Raw genomic sequence first — 22023 nt, 5'->3', positions numbered from 1 at the left:
AGAAATTCCTCACACGAATTTCTGAACTTAATTGTGTATTAAATCCCTGTCCAGGACCAGCCAGGGTACACAAAAAGACAATGTTGATCACATAACCATCGTTCTTAGAAACAATGGAAAATTACACTTATTCTAGCGAAAATGCAGCGGAAAGAAAAACAAAGGGGTAGACTAGCTCCAGCGGGTACGGCTCCAGTCCACAGGCAACGCTTCGACGGCGGAACAGCTCACTCCTGAGAGGCACCTCCATCGGACTCTGCTTCTAGCTCTGGGTTGGGAAAGTTAAGCAAGGCTGAGTACAAACCACCGTACTCAACAAGTAACACGGACAAGGGGGAAAAAGTAAATGATGCATAAGGGTTAACAAGGACAGGCTAGGGTTAGTTGCAATAAAGCAGCAGTTTAAATAAATAACAGAGCTTAAAAGAACAAAGGTAATTAAGAACAGTAAAGCATAAATAAAAAAACAGTTGTAAAGTACCACAACACTGTTCAACGTTACACCACGTTGCAACAGGCCCAACCACTACTCAACGTTACACCACGTTGCAGTAGTCCCGAGAGATAACCAATTTACTCAAGTTATTAGAGTTCACTAATCACAGTGAAGCTGGGAGTTCGCCCTTAACCGTGGGCACGGCTATTCGAATAGTTTATACTCTGATCAGAGGTGTACTACTATACCCACAAGACACGACTCCACTACACTTGAACGTGCGCCGACATACCACCACGGCATACCGGAAAGGAGACCGTGATAGGACCCGTTACACAACCCTCCCTATTTAATCGTACCACACTTCAGGTTTCACCCCCTCCTTTACACCAAGTCGGGCAGTCCCCTCTTGTGCCTTGGTAGATCCGGAAGCAGGAGAAGCTTTCGTTACACCACGATTGCCCGTCCATACTCCATCACGTCTACCCTTGCCTGGGTACGTCAAATAGTTCGAAGTCATGCTCCAAATCCCACCTTACCCATTTCGGCATGTGGTTAGCACTTAATGACTTCCAGGGTTTCCCGTGAACCGGTCCTTAATCGCCATGGGTGCGACTCTCAAAACCATGCACCCACAGCCCACCATTATCAATATTTTAGTTGACATTAACCCGAACTGGGTAGTGAATCAATATCTGAGCTATCCAGAACTAAGCATGATTAAATGTGATCCCATGAGCTATTTGTTCTAAGCATGGCTAAGCATTAACCTAGGCCTAACTCTAGTCAATTTACCCCTGGTCCAGCAATGAATAAAGTTGGATAACCAACGGCATAATAATAAGGTTTACCCGAAAGTAACATAAAGTAAGTACTTTAATTAAAACAATGCATATTTGAAGTCATAAAGCGGGGAATTTGCAATAATGGGTTCAATATGTTCAAGGATGAGTGTCACTTGCCTTGCTCTGGCCCTTGGGGAACTTCGGCGACGATCTCGAAGTAAACCGGCTCTTCGGCGGGGTCCGAATCCAAGCGACAAAGCACAAAAATAAATAAAACAGGCACAAACTCTACTGAAACAGCAAAAGAAACTATTTTTAATGGATTCTTGATAATTTTATAAATTTAATGAAATTTGAATGGACCTAAACGGAGACTAGATGAATTACTTATGAATTTTAGAAGTTTTCTGGGTTTTTTAGCTAAACAGAAAAGTCCTAAATCAATTATTGCGCAATTAATTGGGCTGCTGACGTCAGCGAGGAGAGAGGAAACTGACGGCTGACAGGTGGGGACCACCTGTCGGTGAGAGAGAGGGAGAGGGAGAGACTGACACGCGGGCCCAGGGAGGAGAGAGAGGAGGCGGGCGCGGGGACTGACTGACGAGTGGGGCCCACTCGTCAGCGAGAGGGAACAGAGAGGAGGGGCGCAGAGCGCGGCTCGGGCGGACGGCGGCGACCGGCGGGAGCGGCGGGCGACGCGGCGGCGGCGGCGCACGGCGACGGCGGCGCGACGGCGACGACCGGCGGGCGACGACGGCGCGACAGCGATGATGGCCGAGGCGGCGACGCACGGCGATGGTGGAAGGACAGCGGCGACGGCGACTGACGAGCGGCGACGGCGCGGCACGCGCGGGTGCAAGCGACGGCGGCCAGACGTCGGCGACACGGAGGCGACGACAACCACGGCGGCCGGTGGGAGGGCGAGCTTTGGTCTCGTCCGGCGACGGCGCGCGACTCGGCGGCGGTCGGCCGGAGAGGGGGAGAGGGAGGGGAGGAGGGTGCGGGTGCTCACCGGCGGCGGCGAGGGTGCGGACGGATCGGCGAGGCCGAGGCGGAGGTGGCGACGCGGGTGGGTGCGGGAGATCGGCGGTGGCGGCGGAGATCGATCGGCGGCGGCGAGGCGACTAGGCGTGACGGCGACGACGCGACGGAGGAATGCGCGGCGCGGGGTCGTCCACCGGCGACGACGAGGACGGCGACTGGTCGGCGACAGCGACGCTGAGGTGATTACGCGGCTGGACAGCGGCGAGGGCGTCCGACGGCGAAGTTGCACGGCGGCGGCGGCGAGAGGCAGCAGCGCGGCGGCGGCGAGAGGCAGCAGCGCGGCGGCGACTCGAGCGGGCGGCGGAAAGTGAGCGACGGCGCGCGGCGGCTCGGGATTTATAGGGTGGCGGCACCGGCTAGGGCGGGCGGAGGTTGGAGACCGAGTCGGCGACGACGCGGTCTCGGCGGCGGCCGTTGCGGCAGCGGCGGTTGCGGCGACGGCGCGGAGTCCGGCTCGGACGCGGCGCGGCGCGGGCGCGGGCGCGGCGAAACAGTCACTGACGGGTGGGCCCCACCCGTCAGTGGCGCGAGAGAGAGGAGGGAGGCGGCGCGGACTCGCGGCGCGGGCGAGCGGCGAGCTGGGCCGAGGCCGCGGCCCAGGCGGGGGCGCGCGTGGCTCGGGAGGGAGGCCGGCTCGGCTGGGCCGGCCGAGGAGGAGTGGGCCGGCTCGGCTGGGCCGGCCCGGGAAGGAAAAGAAAAAGAAAAAGAAAAGGAAAAAGAGAGAGGGAGGAAAATTGGACTTCGGCCCAATTTGAGAAGGAAGGGAAAAAGAAAGGAAAAAGGAGGGAAAAAGGAAAACCCCACTTTTGCCGAGTTTTAAATTAATTTGTTTGGCCAAATTTTATACTTCTGCAATTTGAATTTAAATCCAGTTAGTCGATTTGCGAGCCTCGATTTAATTGAATTAATTCCTTTTAGAGGGATTTTTCCTGAGTTAATTAAGCCAATTGTTATTTACGGATTTCTTTTTACGATTTAGGCTTGGGACGAAACTCCGGGTGTGACAAACCTACCCCCCTTAAACGGAATCTCGACCCCGAGATTCGGAGGCACTGGCGAAGAGGTGCGGATGGGCGGCCTTGAGCTCATCTTCTCTTTCCCATGTCGCTTCTTTTTCTGAGTGGTGACTCCACTGAACTCTGCAGAATCTGATCACACGGTTCCGAGTCTTTCTTTCACTGGTTTCTAGAATCCATGCTGGCTTCTCCACATAAGTTAGATCTTCCTGCAGATCGATGTGCTCGGAGTTTGTTTGTTCCTCAGGCACACGGAGACACTTCTTGAGCTGCGACACATGGAACACGTCATGGATTCCAGCCATGTTAGCGGGGAGTTCCAACTGATACGCAACTTCTCCCCTGCGTTCCACTATCCTGTATGGTCCCACGAAACGTGGTGCCAATTTTCCTTTGGTCTGAAACCGGTGCACTCCTCGCAAAGGTGTGACGCGGAGGTACACATAGTCTCCTGCTTCGAAGGCTAAGTCCCTCCGACGATTATCTGCATAACTCTTCTGTCTGGTTTGAGCTGTTTTCAACCTTTCACGGATTATTCTGACTTTTTCTTCCGCCTGGCTTAAAACTTCAGTCCCGAAAACTTGACGTTCTCCTGTTTGATCCCAGAAGAAGGGTGTGCGACATTTCCGCCCATACAATGCTTCAAAAGGTGCCATCTGCAGACTGGTCTGATAACTGTTGTTGTATGAGAACTCTGCATACGGTAAATTCTTATCCCACGTTCCACCAAAGTCGAGAGCGCAAGCTCTGAGCATATCTTCAAGAATCTGATTTACCCTCTCCGTCTGACCATCTGTCTGTGGGTGATAAGCCGTACTGAAATTCAGTCGGGTTCCCAATTCTTCCTGTAGCTTCTGCCAAAACTTTGAAGTAAACTGGCTTCCACGGTCAGAAACGATCTTCTTCGGTACTCCATGTAAACACATGATCCTAGCCAAGTAAATCTCGGCTAATCTTTTCCCTGAGTAGGTAGTGTGAACTGGTATGAAATGAGCGACCTTTGTCAATCGATCAACAATTACCCAAATCGAGTCATGACCGGCAGCGGTCCTTGGTAAACCAGTGATGAAATCCATCCCAATTTCTTCCCATTTCCATTCTGGAATCTGGAGAGGTTGCAATAGTCCTGCTAGCCTTTGGTGTTCTGCTTTGACTCGTTGACAAACATCGCACAAGGCGACGTATTCTGCAATTTCTCTCTTCATACTAACCCACCAAAACTTTTCTTTGAGGTCCTGATACATCTTAGTACTCCCGGGGTGAATAGAGTACTGGGTTTGATGAGCTTCTTGGAGTATCAACTCCTTCAACTCCTTGTTATCTGGTACGCACAACCTGTTTCCCATCCAGATTGTTCCATGTTCATCTTCTGAAAAATCTCGGGCTTTACCAACTCGCATATTTTTCTTTAGCTCGGCTATCTCCGGATCATTTGCTTGAGATTGGCGAACTTGATTCACCAAAGTGGGCTGCGCTTCTAGGGCTGCCACAAAGCCTTCTTCGACTAAACCCAAATTTAGTCGTTCAAACTCCTGGTGTAACTGCTCACAAACTTCCGTTGACATCGCAGAGCCGCAGTAATTCTTCCGGCTCAAAGCATCTGCAACTACATTTGCTTTGCCTGGATAGTAATGGATACTTAGATCATAATCCTTGATCAATTCCAACCATCTTCGTTGACGGAGGTTCAGATCCGGTTGTGTAAAGATATACTTTAAACTCTTATGATCCGTATATACTTCACACTTGTTACCGATCAAGTAGTGTCGCCAAATCTTTAGGGCATGCACCACAGCTGCTAGTTCCAAATCGTGAGTCGGGTAGTTACCCTCATGTGGTCTCAATTGACGAGAGGCGTAAGCAACCACCTTTCCTTCTTGCATTAGCACACATCCCAATCCCGATCTGGATGCGTCACAGTAAACCTGGAAGTCCTTCGTTTGATCCGGCAAAACCAACACGGGTGCCGAAACCAACCTTTGCTTGAGCTCTTCAAAACTCCTATCGCACTCACTTGACCACTTGAACTTCTCTTCCTTTTTCAACAACTGTGTCATTGGCTTGGCTATCTTTGAGAAATTCTCAATGAACCGGCGGTAATAGCCCGCAAGTCCTAAGAAACTCCTGATTTGGGAAACCGTCTTAGGCGGGGTCCACTTGATCACTGACTCCACGTTACTGGGGTCCACTGCTACACCTTGGGCATTGATCACATGGCCAAGGAACTTCACTTCATGCAGCCAAAAATCACACTTACTGAACTTGGCATACAACTGGTGTTCTCTGAGCTTCTCTAGCACAATCCGCAAATGTTGCTCGTGCTCTTCTTCTGACTTGGAGTAGATAAGAATGTCGTCGATGAAGACAATCACAAACTTATCCAGGTATTCCATGAACACCTTATTCATGAGATTCATGAAGAATGCCGGGGCATTAGTAAGTCCAAACGACATTACCGTACACTCATACAAGCCATAGCGAGTAGTGAATGCCGTCTTAGGGATATCTTCTTCCCGAATTCTCAACTGGTGATACCCTGATCTCAAATCGATCTTGGAGAAAACACTGGCTTCCTTCAACTGATCAAATAAGTCATCAATCCTTGGCAGAGGATACTTATTCTTAATAGTGACATCGTTCAAAGCACGATAGTCCACACACATTCTCTTAGTTTTGTCCTTCTTCTCAACAAAAATAACCGGGGCACCCCAAGGCGAGGTACTCGGTCGGATATAACCTTTCTGAAGCTGTTCATCCACTTGCTTCTTCACTTCTGCCATCTCATTGGCGGCCATCCTGTAGGGTCTCTTATAGATCGGTGCGGTTCCGGGTACCAAGTCGATACGGAACTCGATCTCTCTTTCTGGCGGCATCGTTGTGAGATCATCTGGAAACACCTCCGGATACTCACAAACCACTGGTATGTCTTCCAACTTCTTTGGGTCTTTGACTTTTTTCGAGGGCTGCTCTTCGGCTTCCATCTGATTCAAACAAGTCCTGGTCGCCACTGACTCCGGCGACTGATAAGTCACCACTTTACCTTCTTCACTGGTCAAGGTGATTGTACGCTTGGCACAATCAATCACTCCTTGATGCTTAGTAAGCTAGTTCATTCCCAAAATGACATCTGGGTCTTTAGATTCGAGAAGGATGAGATTGGCTAGAAAGGGTATCCCTTAGATTTCTATGGGCACATCAGGGCTATAATGGTCCGAGAACATACTATGCCCTGGAGTGTTAACCCGCATCGGGTCTCTTAACTTTTCCCTTGCCAACCCAAGCAATCCCACAAACTTTCTTGAAATAAACGAGTGTGTAGCACCAGAATCAAAAAGTACTGTAGCAGGTACGGAGTTGACAGGAAACGTACCCAGTATCACTTCTGGCGCAGCCTGTGCTTCTTCGGCGGTGACGTGATTCACGCGAGCTTGCACGAACCTTTGCCCACTGCGCTTCGGCTTCGGGCACTTATCAGCAAAGTGACCTGGGTCGCCACAGTTGTAGCACACCCCAGGCTTTGCATCTACATCCTTCCTGACTGGAGGAGGTTGAGCTGTTGGTGGAGGAGCATTCTGTTGCCGGGGAGCTGGTGCGGGAAGAGCACGCTGAGTAGGAGCACGCTGGGATGAGCCACTGGAGAAGTTGCTGGGATTGTAAGGACGATGCTGGCGGACAATGAAGGTTGATTGCCCGTGTTGCTGATTCTGAGGATAGGGGCCGGTGTGGAATCGGGGCTTCTGAGGAGGCGACTGGTTAGACCTGAACTGCGAAGCCTTCCTCTTTCTATCCATCTGGAGGTGCTGGTCCTCCTGACGGATGACCTTGTCTACGAGTTTCTCAAAGTCGGCATAGTCGCCCGAAAGCAACTGCTTCTTCAGTTCATCATCCAAACCCCCGAGGAACTTTTCTTGTCTTTCGGCGTCGGTGCGGACATCCTCGGGAGCGTATCGCGCTAGGCGATTGAACTCATGAAGGTACTCAGTCACCGTCTTGGTACCTTGGTGTAAAGCGCGGAACTCACGCTTCTTCTGCGTGACTATCCCGTCAGGGATATGGGCCTTGCGGAAATTAAGACAGAATTCCGCCCAAGTTACTTCCGTGGTAGCGGTGCGGGTAGCCAGGAAATTATCCCACCAAGCAGAGGCGGGACCCATCAGTTGATGTGCGACGAAGGAAACCTTTTCTTGGTCAGTGCACTGCAGTAGGTTGAGCTTCTTCTCAATGGCATGGAGCCAATCACTTGCCTCCATGGGGTTGGTGGTGCTTGAGAAAGTTGGGGGACGAACACGGAGAAACTCCCGCAACTTGGACTGCACTGGGGGTGGTCCCTGCTGTTGCTGGTTGTTCTGACTTTGATTTAGAAGCTGCTGTAGCATTTGTTGGTGCTGCTGCTGTTGCTGTTGCATCTGCTGCATCATCCAAGATAGCATCTGCGTCTGGTTAGCAAGAATCTGGGCGAGCGACGGGTTCTCTGGTGGAGGCGGCGGGGGCGGTCCTCCGGTGCTGGACTGGTCGGTGTCGCGGTTGCCGTGGCGGGTGTTCACCATCTGCGGGGGCGGGAGGAACAGAAAGAGAAAGAAGAAAAAGAAACGACTAAGCAAACAGGGGCTTTATTTAATTAGTGATCTGTAATTGTCTTGCTTAAGAAACACACTTAAAAACCACACAACTCCTGGTGGCACAACCATAACCCCACTACTGCTATGGTTCACCACTAGCCCCAAGCGAAGCAAACCTAACACACCAAAACTAGCACACAACGACTAAAACGAAGCTAAGGGCGGCGTCTAGGGCACGGAAGGAGAGCGACGATCGACGACAGGGGACGGATCTTCTTCCTCGTCTTCAGAGCGGCTTCTTGAGTTGCTGGGGAGACCATCTTCATCTTCACCAGAAGCGGACTCGCTGCTGCTAGAGACCGTGACGACCCTGTTGTGGTTCCTTGCTGCGTTGAACGGGGAGACACCTTCCTCGGGCACTGGGGTCGGAGAGGTTGGCACCATCTGCATCAAGGGTCTTGGTTCATCCGGGGCACCGGGGTAAGACTGAACTCTGGGCGGCCCACGGGTTCGCTTCCTTGCCGTCGTGCGACACCTTGCACCTCCGGGCTCTGGGAGTCCTTTGAGCCTGGCGTTCTCCTTCTTCAAGCGGTCGACCTCATCTTGCAGACGAACGATCTGGGTGAGCTTGGCGTCGTTCAAGGCCTTAGACGCTTTGTGGAGGTCGTGATGCATCTGGTCGAGGCCCTGCAGCACCGTGCACATCCTACCGAAGGTAGGGTCTTGCTCACTTCGGGCAGACCGAAACCTACTGACCATGGAATTGGGTCCACGACCAGGGTGATACCGGTAAGCCGAATGTCGGAACGTCAGGTCATGCCTGGCCCTGAGCGTTGTCATCAGACTGTAGGCAGCTTCCTGGCAGGCATGCTCATGCGAACCTCCAGCTCCTTCTGCTTCCAAGTTAGGGAGGAAACCGGGGATTCCATGCAGCTCCAATCTTACTCGGTGGGGAAACTCGCCTTCCAGAGGATGGATCGTGGTGTACTCCGGCTCGTAGGGGTATCCTGCTGTGAACGAGACTCTTGCCAACTCTGCCACGAATCCAGCCATCCCGTTTCCACGATGGTACAAAGGGTGGTCAGCCATCTAAAGAGCACAAGGATTTGGAATCAATAGATGCAAAGTTTTATTTCAAGATAAATAAACCATAAAAGAAAGAAAGTAAACAAAGTTTTACCCGTAAATCGATTTACTCACACTTTTCAATCAAAGGGGTTTTGTCTTTTTAAAACACTCACGCTTTTGAAAAACACCAACCCATTTTCAAAACACTCTAACTTTCGCAAACTATGCACAAACATGAAAAGCAGAGGGCTCTTAGGGCTTCCATTGGGCTGATCCTACGGTCAAAGGAGGCTCTGATACCAACTTGTCACGCCCAGAAATTCCTCACACGAATTTCTGAACTTAATTGTGTATTAAATCCTTGTCCAGGACCAGCCAGGGTACACAAAAAGACAATGTTGATGACATAACCATCGTTCTTAGAAACAACGGAAAATTACACTTATTCTAGCGGAAATGCAGCGGAAAGAAAAACAAAGGGGTAGACTAGCTCCAGCGGGTACGGCTCCAGTCCACAGGCAACGCTTCGACGGCGGAACAGCTCACTCCTGAGAGGCACCTCCATCGAACTCTGCTTCTAGCTCTGGGTTGGGAAAGTTAAGCAAGGCTGAGTACAAACCACCGTACTCAACAAGTAACACGGACAAGGGGGAAAAAGTAAATGATGCATAAGGGTTAACAAGGACAGGCTAGGGTTAGTTGCAATAAAGCAGCAGTTTAAATAAATAACAGAGCTTAAAAGAACAAAGGTAATTAAGAACAGTAAAGCATAAATAAAAAAAACAGTTGTAAAGTACCACAACACTGTTCAACGTTACACCACGTTGCAACAGGCCCAACCACTACTCAACGTTACACCACGTTGCAGTAGTCCCGAGAGATAACCAATTTACTCAAGTTATTAGAGTTCACTAATCACAGTGAAGCTGGGAGTTCGCCCTTAACCGTGGGCACGGCTATTCGAATAGTTTATACTCTGATCAGAGGTGTACTACTGTACCCACAAGACACGACTCCACTACACTTGAACGTGCGCCGACATACCACCACGGCATACCGGAAAGGAGACCGTGATAGGACCCGTTACACAACCCTCCCTATTTAATCGTACCACACTTCAGGTTTCACCCCCTCCTTTACACCAAGTCGGGCAGTCCCCTCTTGTGCCTTGGTAGATCCGGAAGCAGGAGAAGCTTTCGTTACACCACGATTGTCCGTCCATACTCCATCACGCCTACCCTTGCCTGGGTACGTCAAATAGTTCGAAGTCATGCTCCAAATCCCACCTTACCCATTTCGGCATGTGGTTAGCACTTAATGACTTCCAGGGTTTCCCGTGAACCGGTCCTTAATCGCCATGGGTGCGACTCTCAAAACCATGCACCCACAGCCCACCATTATCAATATTTTAGTTGACATTAACCCGAACTGGGTAGTGAATCAATATCTGAGCTATCCAGAACTAAGCATGATTAAATGTGATCCCATGAGCTATTTGTTCTAAGCATGGCTAAGCATTAACCTAGGCCTAACTCTAGTCAATTTACCCCTGGTCCAGCAATGAATAAAGTTGGATAACCAACGGCATAATAATAAGGTTACCCGAAAATAACATAAAGTAAGTACTTTAATTAAAACAATGCATATTTGAAGTCATAAAGCGGGGAATTTGCAATAATGGGTTCAATATGTTCAAGGATGAGTGTCACTTGCCTTGCTCTGGCCCTTGGGGAACTTCGGCGACGATCTCGAAGTAAACCGGCTCTTCGGCGGGGTCCGAATCCAAGCGACAAAGCACAAAAATAAATAAAACAGGCATAAACTCTACTAAAACAGCAAAAGAAACTATTTTTAATGGATTCTTGATAATTTTATGAATTTAATGAAATTTGAATGGACCTAAACGGAGACTAGATGAATTACTTATGAATTTTAGAAGTTTTCTGGGTTTTTTAGCTAAACAGAAAAGTCCTAAATCAATTATTGCGCAATTAATGGGGCTGCTGACGTCAGCGAGGAGAGAGGAAACTGACGGCTGACTGGTGGGGACCACCTGTCGGTGAGAGAGAGGGAGAGGGAGAGACTGACACGCGGGCCCGAGGAAGAGAGAGAGGAGGCGGGCGCGGGGACCGACTGACGAGTGGGGCCCACTCGTCAGCGAGAGGGAACAGAGAGGAGGGGCGCAGAGCGCGGCTCGGGCGGACGGCGGCGGCCGGCGGGAGCGGCGGGCGACGCGGCGGCGGCGGCGCACGGCGACGGTGGCGCGACGGCGACGGCGCGACGGCGACGACCGGCGGGCGGCGACGGCGCGACAGCGATGACGGCCGAGGCGGCGACGCACGGCGATGGTGGAAGGACAGCGGCGACGGCGACTGACGAGCGGCGACGGCGCGGCACGCGCGGGTGCAAGCGACGGCGGCCAGACGTCGGCGACGCGGAGGCGACGACAACCACGGCGGCCGGCGGGAGGGCGAGCTTTGGTCTCGTCCGGCGACGGCGCGCGACTCGGCGGCGGTCGGCCGGAGAGGGGGAGAGGGAGGGGAGGAGGGTGCGGGTGCTCACCGGCGGCGGCGAGGGTGCGGACGGATCGGCGAGGCCGAGGCGGAGGTGGCGACGCGGGTGGGTGCGGGAGATCGGCGGTGGCGGCGGAGATCGATCGGCGGCGGCGAGGCAACTAGGCGTGACGGCGACGACGCGACGGAGGAATGCGCGGCGCGGGGTCGTCCACCGGCAACGACGAGGACGGCGACTGGTCGGCGACAGCGACGCTGAGGTGATGACGCGGCTGGACAGCGGCGAGGGCGTCCGACGGCGAAGTTGCCTGGCGGCGGCGAGAGGCAGCAGCGCGGCGGCGGCGAGAGGCAGCAGCGCGGCGGCGACTCGAGCGGGCGGCGGAAAGTGAGCGACGGCGCGCGGCGGCTCGGGATTTATAGGGTGGCGGCACCGGCTAGGGCGGGCGGAGGTTGGAGACCGAGTCGGCGACGACGCGGTCTCGGCGGCGGCCGTTGCGGCGGCGGCGGTTGCGGCGACGGCGCGGAGTCCGGCTCGGACGCGGCGCGGCGCGGGCGCGGGCGCGAGCGCGGCGAAACAGTCACTGACAGGTGGGCCCCACCCGTCAGTGGCGCGAGAGAGAGGAGGGAGGCGGCGCGGACTCGCGGCGCGGGCGAGCGGCGAGCTGGGCCGAGGCCGCGGCCCAGGCGGGGGCGCGCGCGGCTCGGGAGGGAGGCCGGCTCGGCTGGGCCGGCCGAGGAGGAGTGGGCCGGCTCGGTTGGGCCGGCCCGGGAAGGAAAAGAAAAAGAAAAAGAAAAGGAAAAAGAGAGAGGGAGGAAAATTGGACTTCGGCCCAATTTGAGAAGGAAGGGAAAAAGAAAGGAAAAAGGAGGGAAAAAGGAAAACCCCACTTTTGCCGAGTTTTAAATTAATTTGTTTGGCCAAATTTTATACTTCTGCAATTTGAATTTAAATCCAGTTAGTCGATTTGCGAGCCTCGATTTAATTGAATTAATTCCTTTTAGAGGGATTTTTCCTGAGTTAATTAAGCCAATTGTTATTTACGGATTTCTTTTTACGATTTAGGCTTGGGACGAAACTCCGGGTGTGACACAGAACTACTCACTTTTGAAATTATATACTATATTATATTCCTGTTTGGTTAGGTAGAAGAACTACTCACTTATATCTCCATTATTTCCTTTGTAATTTTTTATACATTTTAATATTATGTGTGCATATAGCTAAATCTGAAGTAGTTTTTGTTGCTTCTAATGTTTCTAAGTCATCATATGCTACAAGGAGTAAAAAAGATCTCCATATTGTTAGCTTATGAGCTTGATGTCGTTTCAAGTATTTCTTACTTAGGGCATATTTTGTCTATCAATTTATTTTTAGGTTCAAACATACTTACATGCATATTTCATTTTTTCTAATGTGCCCGCTGCAACGCGTGGGGTTTCATCTAGTGCTATTTATTGAGGTTGCCAGAGTTGAAGCGAGAGTTAGGGGGTGCAAGAGCTCAATTAAAAAATTACATGTTTTCTATTTGCCAAACATGATATAAAAGTAGGTGCTCATATGCGTACATACTCTCTCCCCTATGAATGCACACAATCATATCCTACTCCTATGAGTATCTTTGAAGATTAGCCTATATACCTGAAGACCGATGAAGTCACCACACCGACTTATTTTAGGATTGGCGAAGTCTCCATAAGCATCTTTGTTGATTACTACGTCACTTACCACTGAAGGATAAATAGCCAAAAGTACGAGTATCAATGTTGTCTATAACTTAACTTTGGATAGGTTGCACCATAAGGAGCCTAGCTATCGAACATACTCTTAGCCATAATGTAGCATAATAGCAGACAGTAAGCATTAAATATTGGTAATAGACATTATGGAGATGGTGAATAACTACTACCGAAATATAGTGTTACTATCAGGTATAAGAAAATAAACAATGTTATCTTCTCAGACATCAAGTTGGTGACTCTTGGAAAACTTGCTATTTTTTCAAAGTGGGCCCCACCCTACTTCCTATTCCCTATATAAACATCGTGAATTATGTAAACAACTACTACTACCCTGCTACTATGTCCCACACTAATGTTAAGTTGGGTAAGATACATTGAAGATGTGGGCATTTAATTTTTTTGCCACCGCTATAGTGTCACGTTAAACTATTTACCACTTAATGTGTCTATGATATATGGGTCCATGGCCCACATATCATAGACACTGAGTAATTGCCAAATCTGAGGATGACAAATAGTTAAATATTCTTTGAAGATGCCCTTAGTTCAAGAAATTTGAAAGATTTTAGTGCAAATTTTCCATTTGTTTAAAAAACCATTAATTACTCAGCCATTTTAAATTAGGAAAAATTACAAAGCTGTCACTGCAATTTTGCTAAATTAGAGATATGTAATTCTGACCCATGTGTTATTGACTCGTATGTATGGTAGCGAGATATCAATGGTATATCTCTAACTTTGTAAAAATCATAATGGTATGCTTGCAAACGATCATGTAGATAGTAGAGACTAGAGAGTAATAAGTTACTAGAGAAACAACAGTCGTAAGGGAGATAGACCAACATTAATTAGTGATATACATTAATAAGGCCAGACATATATCGTTATTTTCATGTTGAGAAACCAATAATTTTTTACTTTTGGGACATGGGAGGCTACTATATATGCCAAGTATCTCAGATCAGCTGTGATTTGCGAACGCTAAGCATAATATGTTGAAAATATAAGTAGATGTAGATTTAATTTGTTTCATAAATAGATCATAACAGTAAAAAGAAAAGGTAACAAAACCATCTGATAGGATCTAAACATGTAAATTAAGGTATTACACATGAATAGATCAAATATAAGAAACATCCTTGAAACGTGATGAATCAGGCTCTGAATTGGAGTGTTCGCAACAATTACCGTATGAACCCTACGCAGTATAGGAGTAGGTAGCAAACAGTAGCTGTTTTTTCGTATATGGTGCAAGGCTCGACTCGACTCTACTTGTAACAAAATCAGATAGACTTGACTTGGTATTTATAGAGATATCGTGACACGTGAATTATCTTTGTGACTTGTAACTGAACCAAATATATAAGTCATCTGCACAAGCACGAGGAGCTCATTTTAGCGGACCATTCATGCGCATGTCGTGTGCGCACGCCACCCGAGCACTTCCTGGCAAGCCGAGAGAGCATGAACGTGTGGTTTAGAGTTCTCCCTCACGTCATTAGGATATCACTCTCTCTTATAAGGAGGTTGATGGACTAAAGTTCACATGCATATATATTCCATGAGATAGATCTTTGAGATGTTCTTAAGAATTATTTATACTATCTGCTAAGGCCCATACAGAAATTTGAACACAAGATGCCATTTTACTATGTGCCTTCACATATGCTCTCCTTCGACGATCCACCATAAGCCCCAGAATTGATCCAGCAATTTTAGTTCCCTTAACAATCACCGGCAGTGCTATCTGCAGACAATGTAACAAAACTTAACACACCAAATTAACTAACATCACAAAGATAAAGGGAAGGAATTCCGTTAATAACCGACCATTTTGATTCTTTAGAACAACTCGATGAATTTAGTAGATCCTTTTAGGAGACCCTCAATGACCATAGATCGAACCTATCATATTTTTACAGTGTGATGGCTAGCTGTTCACGGACTAGCTGTACCTACTCTGTTTTTTTCTTGGGATCAATATCAGCAAGAGAGAGAATAGACATGAAAAACACACGACAAAACTAAAGTAAATTGCACTTGTATATACCTTGCAGATTTCCGGAGACAGAGCCGTTTGGACCATGGACTCCAGCTCGTTCATCTGCCTCTCGAACTCGGCGTATCACGTCGGAGTTGAAGGCGTACTCCGACAGGCTTTCCATGGGCAGCCTGTGGCTGACGGCTTCCAGGGCGCCTTCCAGCAAGATGTGGCTCAACGCCGCGAGGCCTCGCAGAGCGCCCAGGAACGAGGCCACCGTCTCCCTGCTCACCTTCCGCTGGTACGAGTCGCCGTCGGCGGCCATGAAGGCGCTCACGCACACCCGGACCGTCTGCAGCAAGTTCAGAGATGATCAGCCATCATCAGCAGAAACCTATATAATAAGGAGTAATTAAACGTACGTACCCTGTGGATTGTTTCTGCAGATGTTTCGTTGGGCGCAGCGAGATTGAGTTCTGCACTGTGCTGAGATTTTCAGGGAGAGCAATTTGTTGTGTTAATTTATTTATTTATAGGAGTTAATATGCAATGCAACATATGCAAGAACATGTAGATGTAGTTACCATGACGTGAGAAGCCATGGCGAGACCATCATTTGCTGCCAGGCAGAGCCGCGCCGACATATCCATGGCCTCAGCATACTGCAATATTTTCCCACCAAATGGCGTTAGAATTAATTTGTGGTTCATAAATAGCGAATTTTGATAAACTAGCTGAATGTACGTGGTTTGTAAAGATAAAAACATATTATGTTATTTCTAAAATAAATAGAAAAATATTTTTTATAAAATATATGATATTTTTTATATAGAAAATATTCATATCAATTTAATTTTACTTGGATATCCAGTAGATTTGATTGATTTTTAAAATTACAAGGTTAATAGGGTAAATTATAAGAAAATACAATGGGAGTAGATGATGGTGGCAGATCAAGTAGTAAAAATACGGTGGTGCAAGAACACGTACAAGGCAGCCATTGTCGACGGAGACGATTTCGCGGTGGTGTTGCATGACCTTCTCCTTCTCCTCCTGCAGAAAGTCGGCCGGCAGTCGCTGCACCGGCGGCGTAGTTGCGCCGCCGCCGTCGCGTTTCTGGCACTGCGCCGGCTGCAGGCGCGGGCGGGCGGTCGCCGTCAACTTGCGGGGCTGCGCCGCCGTCGTCTTCAGGCCCGGCGGGAGGAGGCAGCGGCGGCCGCGCCTGCCCACCACCGGCAGCAAGATGGCCGGCGAATACGGAAAGAGACAGCTCCGCGTCGTAGCCATGGCGATCGATCGAGCAGCCAGCCTCGATCCTCCAGGTGCAGCGAGACGGAGAGAGAGGGCTTGTGATCGATCGTGCTAGCTACCGCGCGCTTCGCATATTTATCTACTACTCGTAGGAGAGAGACACGTACGAACAGACAGATTCCAACTCTGATTAGTAAGTCGAATATGTAATGCAAACCTCGTCTCGCCGAAATCCGATGCTGCATTGGATTCGGCACGCTGCTGTTTGGGCACGTACAACAGAAAAAAAAGCCCCTGGTTGCAAGTGTTTAGAAACGGATTATTATTGATTTAATAATGATTTATAAATAAAACTTTTTATATACATGCTCTTAACGATATAAAAACAAAGACTAAAAAGTAAATTACGATGAAAAAACTCTAAAATTAACTTTAAATTTAAATTTTAGCTTATAAGCTTAAGCACGCAAGAAAAGCTAGATGTCTTAGTAACATTTTGAGCGTAATTTAGAGCACACGGATCTTGTTCCAGCGTTCAACGCAGAACAACGCAATGACAAATGTCTTTCTTTAATCTTATGTCATTGTCTCATTGATGCGAACATTTACAGCTCCATCGTTTGCACTTCAGCTTTACCCATAAAAGAAAAATTTGAAGTTGATTTTAGTTTTTTTAATAATACTTTATTTTACCATATTTGTTTTTAAATCGCTAAGAACATATATACAGAAAAATCATCTATAAATTATTTTTCATCACTCATAAGCCGTTCTCTTTGTAATAAGTATGGGCGAAACAATGACAAGCTTTCTATCTTGCCGAAGAAATTGTTTTATACATCACCTTAGAATTCCTGAATCTCATCTACAGATATCTACCTTTCTGGAGAATGGCATAGCACTTCTAGATAATCTACCTTTCCAAGCTTGTGTGATGCGCCGTGCCACAAAATGTCTCTTTTCTTTGTGCTGAATGTGTTTGTCTGGTCTTGCTGCAACTAGCCATTGTAATGACTAGTTTGTTCTTGGCATAATAGTGCAGCGATACAATTATTGTGCAAACATTTCACTGAAGTCACTCTGCTGCTATGCAGAACAATTTCTTGATCTAGCCGAATTCAGGCCATCTGACAGAGTCATCTTTCGAGTTCATTGTTTTTGATGAGCTGGTCTTATTAGGCCCATCTGTCCAAATCATTTCCATCTGCACAAAAAAACTTTCTTACCAAGTCTGATAATTCCGTCTGTCCGCTTCCACGGGACACAGATAATTTTCAAGCTGTTTTGTTTGACACAGGAATACATACCTCACCAACAACTACCGTGTCTCCTTCTTTAACTCCACGTTTGATAAGAGCTTTGTTGACACCACATGCCTCTAAAGCATGCTGAAATCGTTTCAAGGATTCTGAATACCTGCATTTGAGAAGAGACCAGATTTACTGTTACTTTGCTTTTTACTGTTTAATCAGTAATTCTAGAAGAGGTCAATTTAGATAAACAACGAGTAATGCAGTCTGAGATTTTTCTTTTTAGGACTGATCTCTCGGAGAGAGCAACAGGTAAGCACTGCACAAATGAACTACTTACTGCCAATTAGTCATCTGAACAAAACGTTCTATTCCAGCTCCAGTAACGTTCCATGTCCTCGTGCCCTTATCATGAAAAATCTCAAATTCGTTCATGGGAGCCCTCCTTACCCTTTTTATTGCATCAGCCACGTGATTCAGATTTTCAGGGCCGATCCATTCTGCAGAAACATGCAGTAATAAGTAATCTAAGAAAGAAAAACAAGTAATGTGGAAGTGTTAACTATGATAAGTAAAACAAATGCTAGTAAGAACGCTACTTTAGCATAGATAGCAGAAGTAGCACGTATGCAGTTAATCTAAAATTGCAAAAAGCCAGCACATCCATACTTAATAACCAGCTGTCAGCTAATACTATAATTTGACGGAAAATATAGGGTATAGAAATACCTTCATCATCTTTCATCCTTTGCCTCTCTTTCTGCAGAATCTTGTAGGCAGCATGAACAACATCCTGTGTTCCTTGCCTATTCATTGCACTAATGCAATAAGGCTCAATTCCTTCAGCCTGTAGCTTTTCCTGAAACTTATTCCATCTCTCAGATGCCTCTGGAAGGTCCATCTTATTATACACCACTATATAAGGTTTGTCAACCAATGATGGGCTAAATAGCTCCAGTTCCAAACGGACAGCCTCAAACTCATATTCAGGTTGTTCTCCTGAGCCGTCAACAACATGAATCTAAGACCCAAACCAGAAAGAAAACAAAAGTCATGAATTCATGCATACATTTCCAATATCAAACATTCAAGAAACAATCAAACCATGACATAAGAGATGTGTACTTCAACATTGATCATGAAGGAAGAATGGAAGAAGAGAAAAAGCAAAGGAACATACCAACACTGAACATCTCTCACTATGCCTTAAAAACTCATGGCCCAAGCCATATCCGCGATGAGCACCTTCCAGTAGTCCAGGAAGATCAGCAACTACCATTGTAACATCAAAATCCAATGAGACCACTCCAAGATTCGGTAATAATGTCGTAAAAGGGTAATTGGCTATAGTTGGCTTGGCTGCACTAATAGCACTCAAAAGTGTGCTCTTTCCAGCGTTTGGGGCGCCAACAATCCCCACATCAGCAACCAGCTTCAGCTCCAAATCTAGCCACCTAACAACCACCAATCATCCCAAAATGTAGGTAACATCAGTCAGAGAAAACAACAGAGGTAAATTAGGCAATACAATTCCAAGTTATCAAGAAGAATGGTTTGGTTCGAAAAAAAAAAAAACCTGAATTGGCAGCATTAGTGTAAGCTAAATGGCTAATTTCATATATGTCAAGAGCTTACTCCATAGCTAACTAGAAAAGATGAGCAATTTTTCAATGGAGGGAAGAAGAGAACATACATTTCTGGACCTTTCTCCCCTTTCTCGGCGATCCTGGGCGCCTTGTTTGTGCCGGACTTGAATGCGGCATTGCCACGGCCGCCGCGGCCGCCGGGGAGAAGCAGCGCGCGCTGGCCAGGCTTCATCAGCTCAAGCAGCTCCACGTCGCCGGCGGAAGACCGCACCACCGTTCCGGGCGGCACCTTCACCACGACGTCCTCGCCCTTCGCCCCGGCCTGCTGCCTGCCCTGGCCGTGCGCGCCGCGGCCGGCGCGGAAGTGCACCGAGTTGCGGAACGGCAGCAGCGAGTTCATCTCCCCGTCCACCTCCACGTACACGTTCCCGCCGCGGCCGCCGTCGCCGCCGGAGGGCCCCCCGAACGGCACGTACTTCTCTCGCCGGAATGCCACCACGCCGTTCCCGCCGTCGCCTGCCTTTGCGAATATCTTCGCCGTGTCGAAGCACCGCATCACGGCGGGGACACCCTTCTCCTTCGTCTCACCTTCCTCTTCCCCCTCTTTGTCCTCGTAGTCGTCGCCGTTGTCCTCGAACACGTCGTCATCTTCCTCCTCCTCGTCGTAGCCTGGGTGGAACACTATAACCTCACCGTCGTCGTCGCCCTCCTCCTCGTCAACGTTGTAGTGTAGCTCTTCCAGCTCCGCGACGGCGATGGCGTCGCCCGGTGGACTCTGCGCAAGAGTAACAGCGCCGAATCCCTCGTCGTCGCTGTCGCCGTCGTAGTCCGGGTCGAACACCACGACGTCATCGTCATCGTCCTCGTCGGGTAAGAAAACCCGAGCTTCCCTGCCTTTTGCTCCCTCGAAGATGTCCAAGCGGCTGACAACTTGCTCCTCCTCATCTTCCTCTTCCTCTTCCTCCAACTCGTCCTCGTCCTCTACGTCGTCAAGGTGTTCGACCATTTGACGTGAAATGGAGCGACTCTTCGGGCCCCCCTGAGTGGCCAAGCCAGCATCGAATTTCCCAATGGCGAGATCACCGCCGTCGGGGGAGCCCCGCAGAGGGAGCCGAGCAAACGTGGTAGCCCCACGGAGGCCGAACTCCACCTCATCCTCATCCTCATCCTCCTCCTCCTCGTCGCCCAACCGCTCTTCACTTCGGCGAGTGAAGGCGGGAGCTCGGGGCTCGGGATTGGAGGTGGGGAACCGGTCCAACGTCACCTCCAGCGACGCGGGGGCGTCGCGGAGCGGCAGCCTAGTGAAGGTGGTGGCGCCGACGCCACCCACAGCACCCGACGACGCAGACGGACGTCGTGGAGGAGGAGGAGGAGGAGGGGGCGGCTTGATTGGCCTGGCGGAGCCCCGCTTGCCCCGGGAGCCCTTGGTGTTGCGGCGAGCCTCGGCGGAGAAGAGGCGGAAGGGGAAGGCGGCGGCGGCGGCGGCGGCCGGCGCCATTTCGTGGCCGTTTGAGCCGAGCGAGATTTTTTTTTTCTCAGTGAGCAGAACGGATAAGATGACAGCCTCGCTAAGCAGAGGGTCGCTGGGTGAGATCTGGGCCGTCCATTCCAGATCTTGCGGTAGCCGATCGATGCGTCATCAGCTTCAGAGGTTTTTAAAACGTGATGATTTTAGAGTCGTCCTTCTCCTCGACAGTGGGCCCTGTTCTTTCCAGATATTTAATTTCGGATTTTATATTTTTTATTATAGCCTATTTTTCTTTTTAAACAGTTAAGATCTAGATATAAAAGTTCTATTTTATAAATATGTTTGCCTTTTACGTTCCGTCTGTGGATAGATATCAGGAGAATCTCGTGCCCTTCCGCCTAGATAATGACTTGACAAGCACCGCCCCTAATCTTTTGAAAAAGATAATAGTGAATAGTGATTATCCGTATTTTATTTTAATAGGTATTGTCTTTAGTCTTTTATATAGTAGAAAAATTGGGCGTTACACCGGGTTAAGTTAATTTTAATTATATAAATTAAAATAAATTTAGCGTTGAGTCATAAATAGCAAAGTGTGATCAACATACAATTGCGCTCTTATTTTACTGATATATATTTATATTAGGTATAAAAGGTGTAACTAAATACATCAAAACTGTACTGGCAGGTAAAAAAAATAGTCATACCTAGCACATCTAAGTTAATGATCAATATCTTAACCATTGGTCTATGAAACTTTTATTTACTAAGGTCTTTATATTGAAACAACGGTTTTGGACGAACGACTGCTCAAAAAGAAAAAAAATACAAAACATGCTCTCGCGCAAGTATCGAACTCGTAATCTTTTACTTACAAAGCAATCACATTGCAACCACATACGCATTACCACTGTGCTACATGTCGTGACCCATTCAAGATAGACTACCGAGCCTCGGAAGGCCCGCGCAGTATACACAACATGATCAACGTGGCCCGATTGGCCTATTTGGGCAAGGTGGTTGGCAGAAACACTATTATTTTTATAACAGTAGATATTTAGATAACCGTAGAGATTTGGATTATACAGTAGTCAAAACAATCTATCATAAAATCACAATAATAATGATTTAATTTGAGAATTTATGTAAGTGCCAAAATTTATTAATTTTTATAACGGTAGGAATTTAGATATTTTCTATAATAATAGAGATTTGGATTATAGAACAATCAAAATAATCTAACCTAAAATCACACTAATAATTTTGATTTGAGAATTTATTTAGGTGTCAATTTTTTGTGTTAAATTTATACTTTATTATCTGATA

At 48.2% G+C, this 22023-nt stretch overlaps 2 protein-coding genes across 2 annotated transcripts; both read right to left on the bottom strand.

The window, feature by feature from the left end:
• Positions 1–14343: 14343 nt before the first annotated feature.
• Positions 14344–16216, bottom strand: LOC107304574. Its single transcript, XM_015839276.2, has 5 exons — positions 16133–16216; positions 15727–15804; positions 15569–15628; positions 15212–15494; positions 14344–14908 (listed from the first exon to the last, which is right to left on the bottom strand). The coding sequence occupies exons 1-5, from the start codon at positions 16175–16177 to the stop codon at positions 14886–14888; spliced, it is 489 nt and encodes a 162-aa protein (XP_015694762.2). The 5' UTR covers positions 16178–16216; the 3' UTR covers positions 14344–14885.
• Positions 16217–17131: 915 nt separating this feature from the next.
• LOC102702865 (probable GTP-binding protein OBGC1, chloroplastic) lies at positions 17132–20766 on the bottom strand. The gene is made up of 6 exons (XM_006658027.3): positions 19337–20766; positions 18824–19097; positions 18373–18664; positions 17984–18143; positions 17701–17809; positions 17132–17597 (listed from the first exon to the last, which is right to left on the bottom strand). The coding sequence occupies exons 1-6, from the start codon at positions 20725–20727 to the stop codon at positions 17502–17504; spliced, it is 2322 nt and encodes a 773-aa protein (XP_006658090.1). The 5' UTR covers positions 20728–20766; the 3' UTR covers positions 17132–17501.
• Between the last annotated feature and the right edge of the window lie 1257 nt (positions 20767–22023).

The sequence above is a fragment of the Oryza brachyantha genome, chromosome 7 (assembly GCF_000231095.2).
Source record: "Oryza brachyantha chromosome 7, ObraRS2, whole genome shotgun sequence".
NCBI classification, from domain to species: domain Eukaryota; kingdom Viridiplantae; phylum Streptophyta; class Magnoliopsida; order Poales; family Poaceae; genus Oryza; species Oryza brachyantha.
The sequence above is the reverse complement of the archived record's forward strand: the minus strand, read 5'-3'. Positions and strand labels throughout refer to the sequence as shown.

Bases quoted from the DNA above. Each gene is read 5' to 3' on its own strand.
- LOC107304574 (XM_015839276.2), bottom strand. From the start codon at position 16,177: ATGCAACACCACCGCGAAATCGTCTCCGTCGACAATGGCTGCCTT. The intron at 15,629-15,726 runs GTAACTACATCT...TGAAAATCTCAG, and splicing joins CCATGGCTTCTCACGTCATG to CACAGTGCAGAACTCAATCT. The intron at 15,495-15,568 runs GTACGTACGTTT...AACTTGCTGCAG, and splicing joins CTGCAGAAACAATCCACAGG to ACGGTCCGGGTGTGCGTGAG.
- LOC102702865 (XM_006658027.3), bottom strand. From the start codon at position 20,727: ATGGCGCCGGCCGCCGCCGCCGCCGCCGCCTTCCCCTTCCGCCTCTTC. The intron at 19,098-19,336 runs GTATGTTCTCTT...GGTGGTTGTTAG, and splicing joins GGGGAGAAAGGTCCAGAAAT to GTGGCTAGATTTGGAGCTGA. The intron at 18,665-18,823 runs GTATGTTCCTTT...TTTGGGTCTTAG, and splicing joins GTGAGAGATGTTCAGTGTTG to ATTCATGTTGTTGACGGCTC.